General features: G+C 36.7%; 2 protein-coding genes across 4 annotated transcripts in view; both read right to left on the reverse strand.

The window, feature by feature from the left end:
• Positions 1–449: 449 nt before the first annotated feature.
• Positions 450–12,161, reverse strand: LOC103148589 (uncharacterized). 3 transcript variants are annotated; one of them, XM_016679317.1, is made up of 3 exons: positions 11,836–12,161; positions 5,639–5,764; positions 450–3,949 (listed from the first exon to the last, which is right to left on the reverse strand). In XM_016679317.1, exon 3 carries the CDS (start codon positions 3,945–3,947, stop codon positions 2,742–2,744), a length of 1,206 nt encoding a protein of 401 aa, XP_016534803.1. In that variant the 5' UTR covers positions 3,948–3,949; positions 5,639–5,764; positions 11,836–12,161; the 3' UTR covers positions 450–2,741. The 3 variants fall into 3 exon arrangements, with proteins under 3 accessions (XP_016534803.1, XP_007567489.1, XP_016534802.1); XM_007567427.2 differs by having other exon boundaries at positions 5,635–5,764; XM_016679316.1 differs by having other exon boundaries at positions 5,622–5,764.
• Positions 12,162–17,115: 4,954 nt separating this feature from the next.
• The window catches only part of glis1a (GLIS family zinc finger 1a), a 41,151-nt gene continuing 33,852 nt past the window's right edge, over positions 17,116–24,414 (reverse strand). The window contains exons 7-9 of the mRNA XM_007567428.2: positions 18,530–18,666; positions 18,352–18,450; positions 17,116–17,680 (exon numbers count right to left, since the gene is read on the reverse strand). Coding sequence (XP_007567490.1) covers positions 17,538–17,680; positions 18,352–18,450; positions 18,530–18,666 — 379 coding nt within the window. The 3' untranslated portion in view covers positions 17,116–17,537. The remainder of the gene's footprint in view (positions 17,681–18,351; positions 18,451–18,529; positions 18,667–24,414) is intronic.

Here is a 24,414-nt window from a genome sequence, read left to right on the forward strand (position 1 = left end):
CTGGGTTCTGTGATTCCACAAAAAATAATTACTTAAAGCAATAAAAAAAGGGAATTTTATTATTGAAAAAAATACAACTGTCCAGCTCTATTAATATACAAAAACATGTTATTTTATTGTAAAATTAAACAATCACAGCTTTGTTTTATTTTCATGTTGAAGAAAAGCATCAAACTTGTACAAAAAGGGCAAAAATATTCTTTCCTATCGAGTCATTTTTAAAAAATAGGAGCAAAAATAATGAGCCCTCCTTAAAAAATAAAGCTCATACATTGGAGGATTAAAATGTAGTGAAACAGGAAAATTTGTCTCTTAACAAAATTAAATTCAATGCATGAATTTCATTAAAATAAATAAAAGAACATTTACAAATAATTACTTCCTTTTTCTTATAAATATGTTTGTTACTAAGAGTCACCCTGATGGGGCCGTTTCTTCAAACTTAGTAACAAAAATGTTTTTATTTTATAGAGCAAATAGAGTAAAATCTTTACAGCTGAGAATGTAAATAATAGAAAAACTGAGCTGCTGCATATTAGTTTGTGTTTGGTAAACAGTAGTCCTTCATTGAACTTTAAAGTTGCTGACAAATTAGTTTTTTTTAAATTAAGCACAAAACAACATGGTGTCAAAGTATTTAAACACAGCCAAAAACATGTATATTTCAGCAGAGCACGATCTGAGTTAAATTATTAAAAAATAAAAATATTTATTTCTAATAGCCTACTACTTTATCATATATGACCAGGATTGTAAAAGAGTGCGCCGTCTTTTCATTTTGGGTTTTTAATGGATAAATTAGATTGTTAAAGATAAAGCTGCAGTAAAAAAAAAACATTTACAGTTCGCTGTGACATCAATTCATTAAGATGACATATTTTCTTTGGTCAGTTTTCAGTCTGCCATCCTTCATTCTTCCAATTAACATCAAATTACATAATAAAGAATGATTGTTGTAATTAGGAGTGCTGAAAACATTTACTGTTAATATCTGCTCAAACACTATGAGAAACAGTTTTAAAGCAAATGATCTCAGACATTTTATAACTACCTGTAGCTCAGCTAGCTGCGCTGCACTGCTAATGCTAGCTGGTACATAAACAGGAATAAGTAACGTATCTTGATGTTTTTATCCATCTTTATTACAGAGTTTACAACATTTGTATTAGCTTCAACTAGAACAACATCTTCTTTGCTGCTGAGTTTCTGTCTGAATAGCTATATTTTTAAGCTAATGCTAAAGCGTTATTGTTAGCTGGATTTCTCTTGAAATTAAAATCAGATTTCCCTGTAGCTACAGCCAACTACATCCATGTTTCAAACTTGTAGCTGTTGATTTGAAGTTAAAGGAGCTCAAGGTAGGTTAGCTTCTTCTTCATTTATGTGATGCAGTAGCGCCGCTACCAGCTAACCAGGCATGATGCCACCACCACCATGACTGATGTTTCATAGTGGTGTTTGAAAACCTCATAGGACTTTTCTAATTGTTCTTTTTATTATCTATTCATTTGATTAGGACAGTGCACATTAATTAACTTTACCTCGATTTACAGCAATTTAAATATGCAGGAATTAGCACAGCAGCTAAATTTCATCCTTTGAAATGTAGTGGCTGTAATTACAAAAAAAAAACTGATTAAAAACAGTAAAACACAAATGCATAATATTATTGTGATAAAAAAAATCTGTGTTTTGAATCAAACTGTAATCTGACATATTTGCTATCACAGATTTCTGTGCAGAGAAACTAACCTGTATATTAGAAATTCATAAAAAGTGTGTGATAACGATACACACTGAGACTGAGGTATCCAAATATTAGTGAGAGGTACATTACTGTGTTTCAATCTGTTAAAAATACAAAGTTAATATGGCATTAACTTAAAGGAGACCTATTATACAAAATTCACTTTTTGCACATTTTTATACTTCCATTTGGGTCACAACTGCTTCTAAAAACAGACATTTGTTTTGGCTGTAAGTTAATGTTAAAAAACGAGTCGTTTTAAAAACCTTACGAATGTTGAGTTACAATCGACGGGAACTGCGCCGTTACCTAGCAACCCCAACGAATCCCAGCTTGTCACCTAGCAACCCAAGCTGAGCTCAAGTTGGTCAGCTGGTTTTGCCACTATATGTGCTGTACAATGGCTGCTGGAAAAGCGTTTTTATTCCTTCATTTGGGTCTCTATTGTTTCCAAAAACAGCTCGAGCAATTAAAAAAAATTAAAAAAAAGTTTTTTGGCAATAAGTTAATATATTTTGGTGTTTGGAAAATGAGACATTGCAAAAACCTTCCTAATGTAAAGTCGCAAATTAGAAGCCACCTGCCTGTTACCTAGCAACCTCAGCGAAGCCCATGTCGTTACTTAGAAACCCAAATGGTCCAGGACATCTTGGTCAGCTGGTTTTATTGCTGTATGCGCTGTACAATGGCTGCTGAAATAAAACAAGTGTTTTGTTAACGAGTTACTATCCAGAAACCACTTGTTGCCTTTTTGTTGGTTATGCACGAGGCCACACTAATGCTTTTCAAAGCTCTACAGTTGTATAATTGCACATCTTTTTGCAGCCATCTTCACATGCGATTGTAAACATTGGGTTGGCGGATCTGACCAAACTAAAATCTCATTATCTAAGAATGATTTTAGCAAAAAAAAAAAAAATGTAGTGAACAAGTTTAGACCAATCTTAACCTGTTCATTGAAGCATAATAGGTGACCTTCCACTGTATCTCAGTGTCATGACATATTTACATTCTCGTACTCCCCATGGTCTGAGTCCTCCAGCTCAATGCCCGGCACAAGGCTGTAGTACTCAGTGGACTGAGTCAGGTAGGCCTTCTCCCTGTCTGCCGAGTCTTTCATCACTTCTGTCACGCTGACCGTGTCCAGCTCCGTCTTGCTGGCCCCATCGGGCTCCTGGGGGCCCTCCCTCCCCTCTGAGGAGCCGGGAAGAGACTCTGCTGAGCTGAGCTTGATCTCCACCTCCTCGTAGATGTCCCTGGTGCTGCCCAGGAGACCCGAAGCCGGCCGGAGCAGCAGCTGGTTCTTCAGGATCCCCTCCTTCCCGCAGTCGGCAGCTCTGCTCGGCTCGGCGCCTGGATCCTGCTGCTTGGCGTGGTGTTTGCGGTTGCTGCAGCCAAAGTTGGGGGGCCTCTTTTTGGAGGAGCTGAAAGTGAGCGTTTCCTTTTTCTTCCTCTTCCTCCCACAGCACCAGCAGAGCAGCAAGGCGGAGAGGATGAGGAGAGGCAGGACGATGAAGAGCGCCGTAAGGCCGGCCAGGCGACAGACGTCGCTGATGCTTACCGACCACACAGTTCTGCCGGCGAGGTGTGGAGGAAAGAAGCACGTCAGGTTCCCCACGAGGTCCTCCAGCCGGTCCGTCCTGTTGGCCTGGCTGCCGGCCTCCAACCCTTCCAGGAACAAACAGGAGCATTCCCACTGGTTCCCATCCAGCCCCAGTTTATGAAGACTGGGAATCTGGAATAAATCACCAGGGAGAGAGCGCAGCTGGTTCCCCTGCAGGTCAAGGCTCTGGAGGCGATCAGAGTCCTGAAGGAAGCCTTTGGGAATCTCCTGGAGTTGGTTCTGACTCAGGTCCAGCTCAGTCAGACTGGGCTGGCCTGCCAGGAAGTGCTCTGGCAACTCTCTCAGTTTGTTGCCATTTAGGAAAACTCTCCGCAGTGAAGAAGCTTGCTTTCCGCTGACGTTAATAAGGCTGATGTTGCAGTTGGAGAGATCTAGAGTCTGTACGTTGGTGCCGTTGGTAAACACAGACCAGTGCACCTCACTGAAGGCAGAACCAGAGAAGTTCAAGCAGTAGGTATTAGCGGGAACCTCAGAGGGAAACTGGGACAAGATGGCAGCTGCTGGACAACTGGATCCATGAACTGGACTGGTCTTCAACAGCAAAGCCAGCATCAGGAGATCCCAGCGGAGAACCATCTCTGCAACAAAAATCACAGGGAAAATGAATTCATCAGCTCCTCCTGCAAAAACCACACCAACTATTTTGGGTCTAGTTTCTAGTGCAAATATCTTAGTACTATTGATGCTAGCTAGATGTCAGTTGAAGTTGCAGTATGTAACTTTAATTATTTGTTAAAACTGTCAGCATGTCGTGACAGTATATAATCTGTATAAAGGTTGATCTCCTCCACCTCCTCCCTGAGCTACTATTCCCATCTGAAGAAATGTAACACTCCTGCTCAAAAACAACCAATCAGAACCAGGAGGAGGATCTTAATGCTGTCAATCAATGCTGCTCAATGTGCAATGGCTGACAAACAACTTAGAGTTGCAGGAAAACCATTATTCCACAGTCAGCTGTGGCCATGCTAACTAGTGTTAGCATACATGGTGAGCCAGCTGTAGCTTAACAGAAACCAAGGAGCCAGAGTGCAAGAGTGATTGACAGCGCTAAGACCCTCCTCCTAGCTCTGAGTGGTTGTTTCTGATTGTACTTCTGCATTTAGTACTGGGAGCACTTAGAGAAGGTAAAGAGAACATTTTTTGTTTTTTTTTTAAATACTGGGCTCATTGGGAGAATTTGAGAAATAAGTATTAGGATCCAACTAGTGCAACAATAATGGATGCAAGCTGCCGTTACAATCTAAAGAAGAAGAAGAAAGCAGAGGAGCTTGATTTTTTATGTCACGACATAATTATCAATTTAGCAAATATGTAAGAACAAAAACATTTTTTTTAAAGTTACAGCTTTTACTAATTGCTAATATTACTAATTCAACTTTAATATTGTATTAGATTAAAATTAGTTCCAAAAGACTAATAACAGCCGCTTAGACCTTTTTTTCATTGTTGTAGTTTGGCCTCCACTCAACAGAGGGCGCCGCTGGTCATCCTTAAGCGGAGCCAGTTTTAAGAAAAACAAAGATGGCGGAGTGCTTGCCAAAGAAGGAAGAAACTGTCCAAACACAGTTTAGTGAGGGACGCAAAATGCTTTTTGTTCGGTTCTGTTTACAAATTTAACAGCCGTTTCTGACCAGTTCATTGACACGGAGTGACAAGTGAAGTCTGCCGTCCTGAATAAATCTCTGTTCATGTAAGTGTTACACATATTTTAATATTTCTTTATCTATTCAGAAGCCTGACAGCTTCCCGCTTTGTTATATCTCATAAATATGTCAAATCTCTTGCTACAGAGAAAACATATTTTCTCTCTTTTAAAGGAAATTGGCCGCTTATCAATCATTAGTCCATCAACAAAAATCAATCAACGTGAGATTAACTTATTAATTGATAACTTGCATCCAAACTTACTATTCTCGAACTCTGAAGTAAGTTTTCAGCAAGATATAGGAGCTCGTTTTAAATGAATTATTCCCTAATTTTGATTAAAAGGTACAAGTTTCATTCATATTATTTCACTAATAACTTGGGAAATAGTCTGCCAGTGAAAGCAATACTTTTAAAAATTAATATTAAGGAATTATTGACTTAAAACAATCTCCTATATCTTACTAAAAAGTTACTTCAGAGTTAGTTTTGTCTTATTTCAAGGGTATTAGGATATTTGCAAAAGAAACTAGACCAGAAATAAGTTATTGGTAATAATTGGTAAGTTATTGTGTTTTTGCAGTGTTTTATCCTCCTGCTTCCTCCTCCAGCCTACTTTCCTCCTGTCGTCCCGCAGACCAAGATGGCGGCTGATATGCTGGAAGACTCAGCAGCTTCTCTGAGGACTCCTGTTTGCTTTGAGGGTTGTAAAAGTTGGCATGGCGACTGGGATCACTGGGGAGCGGCTGCAGGAGAGGAAACAGATGCTCGGGTGAAGGTTTCACTGGTAGATGGGAACTATATCAACAACACAGTTAGTTCAACTGCCCTGTCTTGGCAGTTTTTACTTTTAAGATGAGAGGTTCTTAAGACACCTAAGCTTGCTTTAAATGTACAAATTCAAACTTTGTACGTCTTGTGCTTCCATTTGGGTTTCTACTGCTTCTAAAAACAGAAAAAAAAACACCCTGCTGTTTTTTGGTGTCTGGAAAATGAGCGCTTTCAAAAACCAGCAGAATGTAACATCACAAATCAGCAGGGACTGCTTTGTTACCTAGCAACCTCAGTGAAGCCCAGCCCGTCACCTAGCAACCCACCCTGAGCTCCACGGCATCAGCTGGTTTTACCGCTGTACAATGGCTGCTGGAAAAGACAGGTGTTTTGTTGTTGACTTGCCATCCAGAAATGGCTTGCTGCATTATTGTTGGTTGTGCAGAAGGCTATACTTCTGCTTTTCAAAGATATATATTGATATAATTGTGCATCTGTTTACAAACATTTTCACATCCTATTTTCACTGCCTGCATTCATGAAGCCTCTTTTTCAACTCCAACATTATTTTAGCTTGAGATACTAACTAGCTGTTCCAATAAAAACAACATCTTGTCAGTACAAAATGTGGACAGAAGTCTTAAAAACGAATGAAAGAGAGCTACGCTGCCACTGGCATAGCTCTCTTTGTGCTAACTGTCTTCTAGTTTCTTTACTGATGTTTTAAAAACAAACAAACAAACCGTTAAACAATGGCTAACAAAATCTTTGTCCTTAAGTGACTTTAATGTCTCTTTTTGTATTTATTTTAGCTTCTTTCTGCTGAACTAGTTTCTGTGTAGAAATACAGTGCATGAAGACAGATTAGCATAGCTCAACCTCTGCCTTTTTGTCTGCTAACTCAAGCTCTAATCTCTCTAACATTCAGATACTTTTTTCTTCGGCTGATAAATCACATGTTTGCCGGGTCGGCCGGTTCAGCTTGCATGTCAGCCACAGCTGGACCAATTAGTCCCAGACTCCCTGCAGATGTAGTCAGCAAATAATTAATAGGAGATTGCAGCAAGAAACGTCAATTTAGGTTTTTTCAGCAACAGTCTGAAAGCACGTAAAGTTTTTCTACAAAGACCTTCACTTCCTGCCTTTGTTAAAGAGCCTCGCTGAACCTGCTGATATTCTCAGAAGCGGCCTATTTTTGCCTTTTTTATGTGGCATCTCTTGGCTTTGCATTGAATTAAGAAAGTAAAGGTCAGATTGTGGGAAACTGAAAAACTTTACAGCGGTTCTACATCAAAGTTTTGCTTTCTTCAGCAACATGACTGACCTTTAGAGATAAAAGTAACAAAAAACATGCCATTCTTTGTTTACCGATAACTTTAGCCATTATCTTTATCTGTAAGGCCTTACAGATAAAGGAAAAGCTCAGTGAAAATTACATGACCTTAAACAACGGGTAAAGATATTATTTAGATGTTTATTTATCTTCAAAGATTCCCACTGGCTCCTGCAGCAAGTTTAACTCAACTCAAATTAAATTCAAAAGTAGTTGTTGTAACTGAAATTATTCAAGATCCTTCAAAGAGTTGTTGTGGATGGTGATGGCTGGGGGTGGAAAGCATCTCCTGTAGCAGTCTGGATTACAGCGAATTTGAAGAAGCCTCTGACTGAAGACCTGATGTTATTATAAATGCAGTAATTCCAGCTTTAGTTTGGGAATATTGGGGTCTACTTCTGACTCCTCTTTTCTGGTCTGCAAGTTCTAAAAATGCTAATTTTTGCAGGAACAATTGATTTCTATGTTAACTTTTTATAATTGAAAGTTCTTTCTAAAGGAGCACATTGCAAAAACGCAAAATCTTACCAGATATTTTTGGTCTAATTTTTAGTGAAAAATTATCTTACTACATTTGAAATTAGACAAAACTAATTTATAAGTAACTTTTCAGCATTAAATATTAACTTGTTTTAAGTAAATAATTTCTTAATATTATGAAAAAGTACTAGTTCAGTGACAAATTATTTAACTTATTTCCATTTTTTCATGTTATAAATCAAATAATCTGCCAGTGGAAGTTATTTAACTTTGAAATGTTAAAATTTTGCTTTGAATTATACTTTTCTATCAATATTATGTTTGATTAGGGTCCCCAAGAGCAGATATATATATGATTAATTTTTCTCAGTTTGCTGCTACTTCAAGGTTAAAATTAATTACCATCATGTTTGTACAATGTAAGCTAATTAGAAATGATGCTAATGGTAGCATAATTAGCATAACTTCTGCTATCATTTAGCACTTGGATTTGCTCAGGAATGATGAAGCATTTATTGTTGACATGTTGTTATATGGGGGCCCCAAGTGAAAATCTGCTCAGGGTCCCAAAAAGGTTTTGACCGGCCCTGTTGTTCCTCCTCCTTCATGCTGTCTGACAGGTTCTATTTCAGGGGTTTCTTAATTCTGCAGGTCAGGACGTTTTCAGGCCTGAGTTGGTGAGTAAAACTGAAAAAGTAGAGCTGATCCCCTGTGATTAATTCTTAAAGAAACAGAAGCGTCTTGGTCATTATTTGAGAAACTGAATGTTCTCTGTGTTCAGTTACAGGAGGCCGTCTTGCATCATCACTGCTCAAACAAACAGCCTTTCCTGCTTCCTGTTTGCTTCACACATGAGTTATTCAGGGTGGCAGGCCTTGTTTATGTTCCCCACAGTCAGGCTGAGGCAGCCCCGCTCTGCACCTCAGGTCACCAGTAATTAGCTTATTTATGTCTCCAAATCATCGGCTTCTGCCAACTGTTTTCATCCGACTGTCTCCCAAAGCAGAAGTAACATTTAAGGTGACAGGAAATGGGTGTAATCATGTTATTTATTTGTGTTATTCTTTTCATTTTGGTGTTAAAAATACCACAGTTTGAACCTAAATTTATATTTTCGTCAATCTGATGTCATTTGAAAATATTAAATCAGATTTTGTGACTATATGGAAGAGGTGACTTTAGTCCCTGAATTTAAACTTTTTTTCAGAATTGTGACTTGGACTTCAAAATTCAGACTTGACTTTTTTTCCTCAAAATGCAAACATTAATCTAAGAAATCTGACTATAAGCTCAGAGTTTTGACTTTAATCTCAAAATTCAGACTCTAGTGTAAGAATTAAGATTTTTTTCCTCAGAATTCTGACTTTAATTTCTAATTCTAATTTTTTTCCCCTCTCAGAATCAAAATTGTTGAAATTGTCTATGCACTGTCAGACAAATGTAGTCCTAAAACTCAATACATTTATATTTGGTAGATTAGAGATATTTTGAGATATATATAAATATAACATGGTGCTTAGGCAGGCTGCAGTAAATCAATTATCTGCATAATCATTTAAAGCTCAATAATTCCCATTTGCATGATTTATGGACTTTCTCTCTCTACCAAAAACTGAATGATAAAAGTCTGCTCTTTTTTAAAGATAATTTTGTTTACAGAGGCTTTGAAATATATTTTACTGGTTCTTACTTTTGTTTTATTTATTTTGGATATTTAAAATGTTTTCCAGTTCCAGTCTTGGTCTTTGAGAATGCGTTTACCATTATTCTACTTGGAAATGGTCTCAAAACAACAATTTATCCTGCTCCTTCTGGGACTTTTACCATGAGTTTCATTACAGGTTGAGATTCAGTTTGGGTTTTTTTTGGAGTTTGGTGGGTTTTACTTTCTGTCAGTCAGACCTGGCAACCCTGGAAAAGGAGAGACCAGCAGCAGATCATCATCAACCAATGATTACTACTTACTCCATCCTCCTCCCACTGTGTTTGTAACTGGATGAACTTTTACCTGCTTTTATTCAAATTCAGCACCGCTCTGATCCATTTCCTCTGTGGTTATTTGCACGCTGTTAGGTTTTATTTTCAGCTGATTACAATCAGACAGACAGATATGGAACAGGAAAAGTGTTGGCGCCCAGTTGGTTATTTGCTTAAATTTGAAAGTTTTGGTTCAACGCTGGGAAAATACAAAATCTCACCAAGTATTTCTGTCTACTTCCTAATGCAAATGTGTTACTGCACATGAAATAAAACAAAACTACCTTACAAGTAACTTTACAGTAAGATATAGGAGTTTTTTTAAATTAAGTCCTTCATATTGATGAAAAAGCTCAAGTTGCCCTGGGAGATTCTCACAATAACAAATTTTCCTTTAAATTGTCCAAGAAATTATTGCGATAAATGATAATGTTGTTTTGAAACCATTTTCTAGTAATATAATGGCATTAATAATTCAAGAAAACATTTTTAAAGGCCAGTAAACTTTAAATTAATATGAACGTTTAACACTGAAACTGGAAGACATTAAAAATATCCAAAATAAATAAAACAGAAACAAAAAATAAATTTAATTTTGAAGTCTCTATAAACAAAATGTTCCTTTAAAAAAGGCCTAGTGAGACCAATGAAGACTTTTATCATAGAAAAAGAGAAAAATAATAAATCATGCAAATGGAAATTATTGAGCTCGTTTTAATTTATTATACGTGATTTATTGCACCACACTTCCTTATTTCAAGCATACTAAGATATTTGCTGTGGAAACTGGAGAGAAATAATTGGTAATGTTTTGTGTTTTTGCAGAGAATCGTTCACAGCTCCGTATGAGCGACTCTTAAAACGGTTCAAAAGTCTTTGCATTCTTCAGCGAAGATAACCGAGACGTCAAACTCGGTCTGAGTCGGATAAGTGGAGAAAAGGCTGCAGCTGCATCAAACATTCGGAGCGAACACAGAAAACGACGAGCTGATTTCACCGCGGCGAACTGGAATCCGCAGGCTGACCTTCTGGATGTCTGAGAGCGAGGATTTAAATCAGGGTGATCTCACCCTCTAGCAATGTGAGCCGCTGCTTCCTCTTTGGCAGCCGAACGGCCTCTGAATAACAGATCCATGCATCCTCTCATCAGGACGAATCTGGAAAAATCCAAGGCATGTCTCCTGTGCTTCCAATGTCCAAAAGGTTTGAATTTCAAGGCTAAAAACTCATTTTAAGTTGGGAGAAATGGGAGAAAACTTTATTGTAACTGGGCCTGTGGTGAAACAAGTGGGTCTGCATGATATACGGCGTATCGGGGCTACTATAGGGAAGAAAAAAAGGAAATTTCTGACAAAATTTTGAGATTAATCTCAGAAATTTTCTTGGAAAAATACAAATTTCTGCGATTGAAAAGTCAAAATATTTCCTAGAACAAATTTCAGAAAAATTGAGATTAATCTGAAAAGATTTCTTGAAAAAACAATATTTCTGAGTTTAAAAAATTAAAAATATTTTGAGGCTCAAAGTTTCCAAAAGTCAAAAATGCCCAACTTTTTTTCATGTTTCTTGTAGCAAATTTCTGAGATTAATAAAAATAATAATAATCAAATGACGCCATGTTTGTAAAAAAAAAGAAAAAGTAAATTTAAGCCCAAAAAAAATCTCAGAAATTTTCTAGACATAAACAAAAATGTCTTAGTTTGAAAAGTCAAAACGTTTGAGATGAATCTCAAAAATTTTCTAGATTATACTTGAACATTTTTTTAAGTTTCAAATGTGAAAATATTTCGACTTTTGAAAAATGTTAAAATTTGCATGTTTTGGCTGTAATTTACTCTGTTTTTTTCCCCTTTTCTATAATGACCCTTCATAGGGGCACTGTGCTACAGGGGCGCCAAAATGAAGGTGTGACGCTTATTTCTACTCAGCATTTTCGTGTTGATCAACTGTTTTTTATGTGTAAATGATGTAATCTATAAATGATGTATACCTATACAGTGCCCACATTCACTTTAGAAGGTAGTTTTTCCCCTCACTGTTAAACTTAAGTCCTAATTACCCATTGTACCTCTGTGCCTCCTAAGATTTGATTTCAGGTCTTTAGCTAACATTATCCTGTAAGTCGGTGAAGAGGTTTTAATGGAAATAATTCAAGCTATTTATTAGAACCAAACTGGTGTGACAGGTGCATAAATCCTTGTAAAATGTCTGTTTAAGGCGGTCAGAGTGTGAATAAAAGGTGAGACGTTTTCTTACCTGCTGCCTCCATCAGGTCGCAGCCTCTGAAACGGTAATGATGGCGGCTTCAATCACACCGTCTGTCTCCTCTCTGCATCCCATCGACTCCTCGGTCTGCCGCTCCGTGGGTGTGTCTCCTCCGAGCGGAAAGTGGAAACTCGGCCTCCTTTTCTGAGTGGGACTGCGCACAGAGGCGGGTTATTTATCTGGGAGGGAGCGCTGATAAGGTTTGTCCGCTGAAAGAGCCTTTACGTCGCGTTTTAACTCATTCTGCTGGTTTGACTCTGGAAGAACTCCGGGCAAAGTTTCCGCAAAGTCAACGGCAGCCTAGTGGTGACGAAGCGCCACCTGGTGGATTAAAACACAACTACAACTGCTTAAATACTGCAAAAGCACAAAATCCTACAAACTATTTTTGTTTAGTTTCTAATGCAAATGTCAAAGCACATGAAACAAGACAAAACTAACTTACAAGTCAATTATATGATGGCCTAACAGGGCTATACAGAGGAGAGGAAAATATCAACCAAAAAATTCCTCTTGGAATTTCTCAATTTTAAAAATTAAAAAATATATATGCTAGAAAAATATCAGAAATTTTTAGATTAAAAAAAGTAGGAAAAAAGGGATATTTCAATATCCTCAAATTTGAAAAGTTGTTAAATTTGCTTTAAAAAAAGTTTAATATTTTTGACTTTTGAAACTCAATAAATTTCCAACTTTTTTTCTCAAAAATTTCTGAAAATGTCTGGGGCTTTTTATTCTTGCCATTTTTTTCTCAAAATGTTCTCAGATTAATCTCAACATTTTGGTGGAAATGTGCTTTGTAATTTTTTTTCTACCTACATGTTTTTTTTACATTACAGCAAGATGTAGGAACTGGTTTTAAGTAAACAATTTCTTAATATTGTTTAAAAATAAAGGTGACTAATTCCACTGACAGACTTTTTTCACTCGTAACATGCAAAAGATGTCTTGTTATAAGTAAATATATATATATATATATATTCAAATACTAAGATATTTATAAGAAGACACCAATTCAACAAGGTATTCTTGTCTCACATTTATGAGATTAATCTCAAAACTTCTGATTTTTTCTAGCAAATGTATGTTTTTTCAAACTCAGAAATAACAAAAAAAATGTTTTCCAAATTTGATTTAATTTGTATATAATCTAAGGTGTAGATGTACTTTAAATATAAAAATTAAAGGTGCAAGGAAACTTTTGGCAAGGCACTGAAAATGTTACATGTGAAAAATCGCTAAAGGTGAGGTTAATTATGTAAAGATAAAATGTTCTACTTTATCTTCACCGAAGGCGAATCAAATGGAAATTTACCGCTAATCAACGGTTCAGAGAAGGAATCGATGCCCATATTTGGGCACAGACTCTCAGCGTCTCTGGCTTTAAACGTTTCAGCCACCAGATGGCGCCATCCGCTAAACTGGCTGATTTGGTCTAAATATTGCACACATACTTTAAAGTATTCAACCTGGCAGATGTGATACTGATTGTGACAAAATCCATAAAAATCAACAAATACAGTTTTTATTTATGTGTAAAAGACAAAAGAATGTTTATACAGTCTATACAACGATCAGTGATAATGAGACACTTCTGTTCTGATCTGCTACAAAATTAGTGTAAACATTTCCTCGTCTTTATGTAAATGTAAAGAGTCCAGAGAGTTTACTGTAAACAGCTCCCACCTTTAACTGACTGTATATAAAACACATTAAAGGCAACCTACTAAAACAATGAGGAGACATACAACTTTAGAAACAAAGTTTTCTTTAGAGTAAGTTTGTTTTGCTCTGCACATTTTCTTTCTTTTCAGTTTAAAGAGAATTTCTGTATATTCACTCAGACACTAGAGGGCAGCGATGGGTCACGGTGCAGTTTCAGTTTTGGAAACAAGCAGTGTTGTAAAACATCTAAAACGTTACAACTTGGATGCTAATTCAGAAATGCATGTGGGCCATTGTGGAAAGAAAGGAAAGAAAGGAGGAAATTTCCACCCAAACAAATATTCAACATTTTCTAGAAAGAATTAGGAAATTTCTGGGTTTCAAAAGTTTTTGGGGTTTTTTTTCTAGAAAAACTAAAAACAAAATTCAGATTAATCTCAAAAATGTTCTAGAAAAAAACTTGAACATTTGAGTTTGGAAATTCAAAAATTTCCTAGAAGAAAATGCAGAGCTTTTGAAAAAAATCTCTGACATTTTTGAGGACAAACTGGGAAGTTTATGAGTTTGAAAAGTTAAAAATTCTAGAAAATAAAAACTCTGAAATTTTTAGATTAATGTTAGAAAATTTCTAGAAAAAAACATGGACAATTTTGAGTATTCAAACTCAGAAATTTCATAGAAAAAGCTGAAATTTCAAGATTAATCTAATAAATTTGATAGAAAAAACATTTCTGAGTTTGAAATGTCAGAAATATGCTAGAAAATCCTCTGAAATTTTCCCGAAAAAAACTCAGAAACTTGAAATTGAAAATTTGAATATTTTCAACATTTGAAACTCAGATATTCCAAATTTTTTGTAGAAAATTTACTAAAATAATCTAAAAAATTATTTTATATTTTTCTAGCAAATTTTCAACATTTCAAACTCAAATTTTCTTGGAAAAACAAGTAAATTTCTGAGTTTGTTTTTTCTTGTAAATTTTTGACGTTTTTTAGTTTTTTGGTAGAAATTTCCTCCTCCTCCTTTTTTCTACATAGGAGGGTTTAATGTGCCTTTGTAGAAATGTCACTTTAAATGTGTAAGGGTTTAAATCCAACTAAGCGTCTCTTTTTATAGACCAACCAGAAACTAGAAGATTGTAAAAAAAAAAAAAAAAAAAAACAAAACAGGATTTTTACAAATTCCCAACTAAAAATTCAATACGTTTCCAGATTTCCACAGTTTTTCCAAATCACTTTTTTTTTCACTTCTGCATATTCTGACAAACATTTAACATGATGCTGAGTTTGGCTTTCATTTAAAATTTCACTGCTCTTCTTGACATCAGCAACATTTTGGATCGGCTCTGTTTGTTTATCTTTTGAACTCCGACATGTCAGATCTGGACTCGATCATTTCTAATGTAAAGTCTTTAAATCACAGTTTGTTATCTGTGATATGTTTATTTTCCCTGTAAAAAATCCCCCAAAGTTGGACTAACAATTATCTGGCATTTATTTTTTGGAAAAAGTTTCAGAAGCACAGATCCAATTTAAAACCGCCTTCAGAAGAAGTGAAGTGGCCCATTTTAATTTTTGAGTCTGTCATTATCTGTAATTTCTGTCTGGTTCGATGCGGTTAAGTAAAAATAATAATCATTTTCCTGACGTATTGAGGTTTTCTATCGTATTCTATCTTTTCACAGACTTTTCAAATCTCTATAGAAATTCTGAAATACCCAAAATAAATGTGGCAAGTTTGTTTATCCATGTTTGTGTTCCTAATGCTGATCAGGTCTCACCATATTTGGCTTCATTATTATTGCTCTAAAAATGTTGAAGCAAGTGTTTATTACTTTGTTTTTAGTTTCCTAGTTTATTCTTGTCTTCAGTTTCTTGTGTTTTTGTATTTATCTCTCTTACATAACTTTGTTTCTGTGTTTATTTTTAATTTTCACTCAGTATATGTTTGCCTTCTCTCACAAGCCGTGTTTCCGTTAATGTTTTTAAATTTTGAATTAGAAAAGGTTGATGGAAATGCTAAAATTTGAAACAACTTCTTAAATTTTGCAGAAAAGCGTTTTTTCCCTCTTGCTTGCAGTGGTTTGTGGCTTTTCCAAAAGAAAAAACAAACACATGAGCTAAATAAGTAGTGAATGCTCCCATCCACTGATTGGTCCGGGCCTTACCAGAGGCACGAAACTGGAAAATTTCTTGTTTTAATTTTCCAGCTCACAGGGGAGACGTTAACTCTGCTTTCTGTTTATTACAGCCATGCGTAGCGTTAACATCTGACAAAATTACGCTTTACGTAGCCTTGTAGATTCGCTCCAAACCAGCAGATGAAAACGTGACTAATTCGCTTTTTTAACCACTTTTTTATTTTTATTTTTTTTGCAAAATCTTAAAGGAGCAGTAATTTGTGTTTTCCAGGCACATGGTGCCATTTCATGACACAATAAAGTAACTCTGTTACCTTCAGTTTAGTCCAGAACAACTGAATGCCTTGAAATTGGGCCTCTGTCTCTTTAAGAAGCTCCTGCTCTTTCTGAAACTCCGCCTTCAGGAAGTCTTCACAACATGGCTCCTCTATTAACCCTTTAGCAACGTTTTACTGAGAAGTAGCTCATATGATGAGCTCAGCAGATGTGCAGGTCCACCAGGTGTTCGCTAATTGCTGCTGGCTAGTCTGAAGGAGCTGAGAGGGGGAGGAGCTGCGTCTCGAAGGCGGAGCTAGGTCCACCCAGGTGTTTTGCACAGCTGAATGGTTGAGGATTTCTCAAACACGTATGAAAGAATTAAAGCGACACTCCAGGTTTGTTTTTGGTGAGGGAATAAAATTTTAACACGAAGTAAAGCCAAAAAGTTGATTTTACAGGATGCTGCCCCTTTAAGAAAGATAATTTTGTTTTCACCTCTCTGACTCTTTCCTGACTTTTGTTAAAATTGAACTTCGATGGGAAATATAATATTATTGATTGCTGAAGGAATGTTGTGTTTTAAATGGGCCGGTCTTTAAGGTCGCTTCATTGGGTACACTGCAAAAACACAACATCGTACCAAGCATATTAGATTCTAGTGCAATTATCTTGGTACGTTGAAATAAGAAAAAATTAACAAGTAACTTTTCTGAAATACATAGGAGCTTGTTTTAAATAAATAATTCCTTAATCGTGATGAAAAAGTTATAAGTGAAATAATCTACCAGTGCACTAAGAAAAGAAAATGAAGGTCCAATTAAATAAATATTAGTTGATTTATTACATGTAATTGAATTAATTTTGTCAAACTTAATTTATGTTGACAGCTTCATAACATTAATATATTTACTTGGATTACTTTAAACAAATCAACTAATTTTTTAAAGCTGAATCACCTGTTTTCTTTATTCAGTGATGGAACAAAATATTTTCCCTGTATTACATGTTAAAATTTCTCATTATAATTATATTTTTTAGTCAATACTAAGGAATTATTGACTTAAAACAAACTCCTGTGTCTTCCTGAAATGTTACTTGTAAGATAGTTTTGTTTTATTTCAATTGAACTAAGATATTTGCACTGGAAACTAGACAAATACTTGTTTTTTGTCTTGTATTTTAGTAAGAAATCTCTCTTGTCTCCCTAAATAGTCACCATTTTCTGTTATAATCTGCTGACTGTCAGTTATTGACCCCAGCTGGAGAGAAAACTGTGCTCCTCTGCAGTTTGTTGTGCAACCAGAAACATTCACAATAGTTTAAGTTCGGCATCGTTGAGGGAGGCGGAGGACGATTACGGAGAAAGTACTCGCTTCATCCAGATCACAAGCGCTTCTGTCATCTCTGAATACAAAGTTCACTGCTTCCTACATCTGGATGTGGTTACCAGATGTGCCGTTCCGGTTAGTTTGCCTGAAAGTTTCCTTCTCTCTCCAGTTGTGTTTGAGCCATTAAAGAAGAGCGATAATGATAAGTTCCTGCTGGAACTGCAGCACATTGTACAGTAGATTAATGATCCTTCATGCTGCGTTTCGTTTGGTCTTTACTGACGACGTGTTCGGGTTTTCATCATGAATCCAAGTAGATGGAGTAGATCTGACTGAGGCAGCGGTCCACACCTCCACTCTGAAACAGGAAGCTGTCTTCTGGACACGAAGACGAGGAGTAGTTGTCCTCGGCTTGGCCTTGCATGTCCTGCAGCAAGTCGAACCCTGAGAGAAGCAGAACAGGAAACTCAGATTTTTTTTGTGTTTTCTCTTAGTGTGCTTTCACACCTGATAGTCCGGTAGACTCTGTTTGTTTGGGGACCAAAATTGCAACATTTGTTACATTTTCAGAAACTGCGGTTCGCTTTCACGCTGCACTGAGTCAAACGATCCAAAAACTCAGTGAAATAGCTGTTCCCCTCCTCGCCTGGGGGGGCGCTGCACCAAGAACCACTAAAGGAGACGACACAAAACCTCTGAAGAAGACCTTTTCTGCTTTTCCTCGTAAGTCTCGACCCGTTGCCGGAGCAACTGACACAACACCTCCGGAAGAGATATTTTAAATATCCAAAGTAAATAAAACAACAGAAAAAAGGGTCTAGTTGAGACCAAAGCACCAGATTTGAGACTTTTGTTATCCAATTTTGTTAGAAAAAGAGAAAAGAAAAAAAGATAAATCATGCAAATGAAAATTATTGAGGTTTCTCCAATTTATCATTTGATTAATTGATCTATTACTAATTGCAACAGGCTAAGCCCATAACATGCTGCTATGAACTAGGTGATCCTCTGTGGAGAGAGGCTTTTAGGTCAACATAGTAGGTAGTTTAATCTGCCACAGCCGTAATTGCTGAAAACAAAAAGCTGTGAAGTTCTCAGATTATTTGACGTTTTACCTGCAGTGTGAGAGGCTGATGGGTTTGTGAAGTAGCCAGCAGTTTCAAAGCCTCCGTTGCTGATTGGTGGAGCCAGTTTTCCCTCCTGATAGACACATTCTTGGAGGAGCAGAGCAGCAAACCAAAGTGTTACTCCGGAGCTGAACACGCTGCGTGAAGGTGAGGAAGTTGTCATTACCTGGTTGCTGCTGCAGGAACACTGGCTGCTGGTGGCTGTAGGTTTTCTGGAAACCTTGCAGCTGAATGTCGCATCTTTCTGAGGAGGAGCTCGCTGGCCGGAGGTCCGCTGACTCAAACATCGGTGTCGATCTGTGGCTGGTGAAAACAATGTTTACATTATTCCGAATATAAATGTTTGCATTGGTCCGCAACGTCCTGTCGCCACGGTAAAACATTTTAATGATGACGCTAATCATCGTTAGCATGGACCGGAAGGCTAGTCAGAGTTGATGTAGTTGGGTACAGGAACCTAAACATACCGCCATGACAGTAGTCACTGTTGTGCAATTTGACATTTTAAAAGAAAAATTGCTTTACAGAAACATGCCAGTAACTTTTTGGCCATATCGAAATTATTGTTTACTTCAGGTTATTTCGCAAAACTGCAATGAAAACACTTTTTTCCGTATCACATGAGGTGCATGATCAACGACCAGATGTTGCCACTGGCGCAAATCACAAAGACGACGACAGGAAATAGTGGGAGTATGATGGCGAAGCATGTTGTTTAAACAAACATATTGATAATTGTCTTTCCTATTTAATGGAAACAAAATAGTGTTTGTTTTTTTAGCAGAAATTCAACTGGTATTTGTAATTTGAGGATAAATTCAAGCATGAGTTGCTAACTGCCTGCTAGCTGTAACATTACATAAGGCATTAAAGAAATTCATTGTATAGCTGTTGCTTGAGTTGCTTTATAGTGATGTTCAATGCTTTAAAGCCATATTTTGGCTGATTAGCTTGAAAATGACTTTCTCTCGAAGGTAAACACAACCACTTTCACTTCTTATAGCTTTAGGCTAGCTTAGCTTTGTAGCTAATATAAAAGTTATCTCACCTGACACACTAAGAGTTTTTCATAACTGCACAAAACCTAATTAAAAGAACTTAACCATTTATTTAAACTTAAAAATCTGTTAAAGTTAAATTACTTTTCAGGGTAAATAAACTTAGCTTATCTGTAGGTTAGCTTAGCTTTAGCTTCACTGTAGCTAGGGGTAATGTTACCATCCATGTCTCTCATAAAAACACATTTATGTTTCAGTACAAAGAACCAAATGGCCAAAAATTTAACTATAAATTACTATAAATTTATATAGTAAGCATGTGGTTGTTGTTGAAACAACGTGGAAATTTATGAGTGGGAAAGTTGCAAATTTCCTAGAAAAAATCATGGAAATTTTCCAGTTTCAAAAGAGGGCGACCAGGTTTTTTCTATCAAATTTCTGACTTTTCAAACTCAGAAATTTCCATGTTTTTTTTCTAGAAAATTTTTAAATTAATATCAAAATTCCTGCATTTTTTTTCTATAAAATTTGTGACTTTTCAAACTCAGAAACATACTTGTTTTCTCTAGAAAATTTCTGAGATACTAATTTTTTTCCTTATCTACATTGGCCCTTATATGGTGTATTAAGTAGCTACTTTTCTTTATTCTGTTATTTGATTGTCAGAATAATCAATAGATTATTGAAATGATTGTTTACAACAGCCCTAAATCCATTAATAGGCATAAGGGGCCTTTATTTTTTTACATACAGGCTTGTTGGTCTGGATAACTTTTTTCTCCTTTATGAAATTTTCACTTAAACATAGTGTTTTGTATTTCTAAGTTACATATTAAAATTAGTTTGATGTAAAGGGCAAGAGTGAGAAAAAAGGAAAAACAGCAACGGGTAAATTTATTCATTCAAGATTTTCTTTCCGAAAATGGAGTTGAACTGAAATGCGCTGCTCAAACTGAACCAACCTGGGACTTTAAGTGACGCAGAAAGCCATTAATCATCTTTTTTTCCTCAGGACTTTTAACCTACACACAGTGCAGTATGTAAAAAGTGTTTTCCACCTCAGAGAGTGTAATGTAGACACCCCTTGATGATTTGTGCAGAGCTGTATCCGTTGCTGCGGAGCAGGAATGTGCTGACTGTGCGCAAACACTCTGACTCAACATGGAAACAAATGAGTCAATGCAGCCGGTTCGACAAGAAGGAAGAAGGCAGCTGGATATCTCAAAGGAGATACGCAGCTGAATCCCCCCCCCTCGCTCTGGTATTTCACTCCCGTCTCTTCAAAGAGCGCCCTCTCTCTGCGTTTCTCTCCGGGATGATGTACTGTAGCAGATTCATCCCCGGGGAGCAGAGTGGCCTTGGAGGGTTTTAGTGGGCTTCATAAACAAGCTGGGCTTTGTCAAACACACAGATGGCCTCTGGCCCAAACGCAGTCAATATTTGTATCTGACCAGCTGCAAAAAAAGAGAAAATGTTTGGAGATTTCTTTTCATATCTACCATTTATCAAACCCAGAACCCTTTATTATGGATTTCCCATGTCAAATGCTATTACGTTTAATTTAACAGCCTCTGCTTTCAGTGGAGAAACCCAATAAAAGCCTAAATTAATCAGAAGGACTTTCTGAAACCCAAACTGATATAAATCACAGATGGCTGTGGTTTCTTGAGGTAATAAAGACCAGGCTTTGTATACGATTATGTAAACAAAGTAGGCTTTGATATAGTGGGACTGTTAAATGTGCTGCGATGACTCTAAGCCCCAAAAATCCAACACATTCCCCTCAGTGGCCCCTGAAACTTCAGCGCTGACCTTGGCTATAAAAGTCTGCTCCACAGCTTACATTCCTGCAGCGCTGCAGCAGCATAGCTGAGATGTTTCAGCCACGCTGGGCTGATGCGTCGCTCCGCAGCCGCTCTGACGCGCCGGCCTCGCATGGCTGTCAGCAGAACCTCAGGGAAACGGCTCCTCTGATCATATATTACCAGCTAACCACCCTCTTGCCTCACTTTTTTCTGTTTTTAACTGGAGCCAGCTGCAGTAAACGCTGTGCATCTAGAAGAGGAGTGGGCAACACGTTGTTTCTAGTGGCTCATACTGACTTAGTTACAACTTTTGAAAGGTAACACTTGGGAGTGAATAATGGGCTCAATATGCTGTCCACTTTAATCAAATTTCAAAAATTTTAACGGAAAGTCTTGGCAAATAAAACAAAATGTTTTCAAGATCTAACATGACAAATATTTCTGCAGTAAAAAAGTATTTGTCCCCCTACAGTTGTTCTTCACAAACTTAAAGGGGACTTATCATGTAAAATGAACAGTTTGCACGTTTTTATACTTCCATTTGGTTTTTAACGGCTTCTAAAACAGCTAAAGAACTTTTAAAAAATCAGTTTAATGTTTTTTGGTGTCTGGAAAATTAGCCATTTAAAAAACCTCCTGATTGTTACATCACATTTGACAGGCACTGCACTGTTACCTAGCAACCTCTGCCAAGACCAGCCCCGTTACCTAGCAACCCGAGCAGAGCTCCACCACATTTGGTCAGCTGGTTTTACCACTGTATGCGCTGTACAATGGCTGCTGGAAACACAAGAGTTTTGCTCTTGACTTACCATCCAGAAATGACTTGCTGCATATTTTCTCTGGTTTTATATCAAGGATTTAATCAGACCTTTCTGATTATTGTGATTATTTGTACTCCTGCATGCATTTAAACTAAGTGCCAGAACCCAAAGAGTAATAAATAACCTGCTTCCTGTTTGCCATGTTGTATTTCGGCAATAAGCTCATGTTTCTTGTTTTTTTTTTTTTTTTGGTGTCTAGAAAGTGAACCTTTTCAAAAACCTGCGCAGTTACCTAGCAACCCAAGGAAAGTTCCGCCTGTTACCTAGCAACAGAAGCAGAGCTTCAGTACATTTGGTCAGCTGGTTTTACTGCTGTTTCTGCGAGTTTTGTTGGTTAGTTGTGCAGGGGGCTCTACTTCTGCTTTTCAAAGAAGTATGGTTGCATATTTGTGTAGTTGAATTATTTATTAAATTAATACAAGTACAAATAAAACCTTTCACAACATTAGCTAAAAATTTTTATTTTTCTGATTTTTGTGTTTTGTAGCATCTTTGTTGGTTGTGCAGGAGTCTCTACTTCTGCTTTTCAAAGAAGTACGGTTGGAAATGTTTGTGTGAATTAACAGCGAAGAAAAAATATGAAAGGCTTCCACACTGAAATAATGTAACGTGAGCAACAAATGCTCACAAACATGTCAAACATGACGGCGGTGAAGTGAAACAAGCAGCGAAGAGCCTAAGAAAGCTGATTCTGTGTTGTAGTTGAGCAAACAGAAAAACATGCAAATGTGTCAAACTTAGTCTGGTGTCACTTTGAGCTTCTGCAAAGTAAACTTTGTCTTCTTCTCTTTCCTCCGAGTCGCATAACAGTGTTTCTGTGTGGAGGCCGACCCGGCCACCGCCTCCATCCCTCGCTTTTTTCCTCTCCACCGCAAAACACACAAACACGGCGCATCACAAACGGCGCCGCCGCTGAACCCAAAGAGTGTTAAAGGAGGCCGAAGTGGCTCGGCCCACCAGAGCAAACCTGGGGCTGAGGTCACAGCGCGATGATGTTGGAGCCACGCAGATTTACCTTCACCCGTTTTTAATGTGTCGTTAAGTTATCTGGAGGAAAAACAAACGATTGTCTGGTGTTGGATTTGGCCGGTTGTTACGACTTCAGACTCATGCAACTCTTCGAATATTGACTTTATTCTTATAATTTTATTCCTTTATTCTCATTATTTTGACTTTATTCTCATGACTTTATTTACACAATATTATGACTTTATTCTAGTAATATTGATTTTATTCTCAATTTTCTTTGTCATTTCGACTTTATTCTCGTACAACTTTACATTATTTCATTATTTTATTCTCATATTATTATGACTTTATTCTTGAAATTGTGACTTTATTCTTGTAATTTTAAGACTTTATTAAATTATGATGAGAAGTAATAAAACCTTTCATGACATTTTTATGACTTTATTCTCATATTGATACTTTATTCTCATAATTTCATTTTCATTTTGTAGTAAGGCCCTAATACACCATCTGACAAGTAATAAATACTTTTTTCCTTCCACTAATTACATCATAATTCAGAAAGTACATTTTATATTTATTCTGGTTGTCTTTCTATTATTTTAGCATTTTTTAATTTTAATCTTTTAATTGTGACAAAAAGGCAAAAACATTTTTGACATTTTTGAGGGGATAATTTGCTTTTTATACACAAAGCCGTTTGTTGTCATTAACCGTATATCTGTTAGCTCTAACTACACCTAACCAGCTTCCATATTTAATTTGGCTTCAGCTCTGCCAACTTGATTTATTAATATTATGTCCAAGAAATGCACCTTGTTGTTTCTTTCTTGGCAGGAGAGAAAATATTAAAAAAGCTCAGGAAAGTCTGTATACAAATAAAAAAGGCCCATGAGGATGGTAAATGACGTAGCACTTCATGAACTCACTAACTTGTTACTTTTTAAGACACGGGCCTTGGGCTTCTTGGATCTGTTACCGCTTTAAAGGTGTCCAAATAATGAACAAATACTTTCTGGCTTCATACAAAAATACCCAGACAGTACAACATGTTATTGCTTAAGTGGAAAATAAACTTTTCTTAAATGTATAAATTTAATTTTATGGCGTGACGTAGATGTTTGTAGATGTTTGAGCTTTAGGAAAGTTCAAACACTTGTTAACAGAGACATTTGTGACTGTAAATGTGATAAATTCAGCTGTTTTTATCCTTAATTTATCTTATTATCCAGTCATAAACAAGTTTGTCAAAGAAACTCCAAACCATCAGAAATCAGCTGAAAAACTGCATGAAATCAGAAAAGATCATGATTTTGTAATGCATAGGCTGGTGTTTTTCAAAGTGGGCACCACCAGGGGGCGATAGCAGGGTCTCAGAATGAAAGAAAAATAAAAAAAGAGAATCTGTTTTTCAGTCATTATCACAAAATATAAATTTAAACAATTTCTTTAAAT

The sequence above is a fragment of the Poecilia formosa genome, unplaced genomic scaffold, assembly GCF_000485575.1.
Source record: "Poecilia formosa unplaced genomic scaffold, Poecilia_formosa-5.1.2 Scaffold208, whole genome shotgun sequence".
In the NCBI taxonomy this organism is placed as follows: Eukaryota; Metazoa; Chordata; class Actinopteri; order Cyprinodontiformes; family Poeciliidae; genus Poecilia; species Poecilia formosa.

What these genes read in the sequence shown, in the direction of transcription:
- LOC103148589 (XM_016679317.1), bottom strand. Translation starts at nt 3,947, where the DNA reads ATGGTTCTCCGCTGGGATCTCCTGATGCTGGCTTTGCTGTTGAAGACC.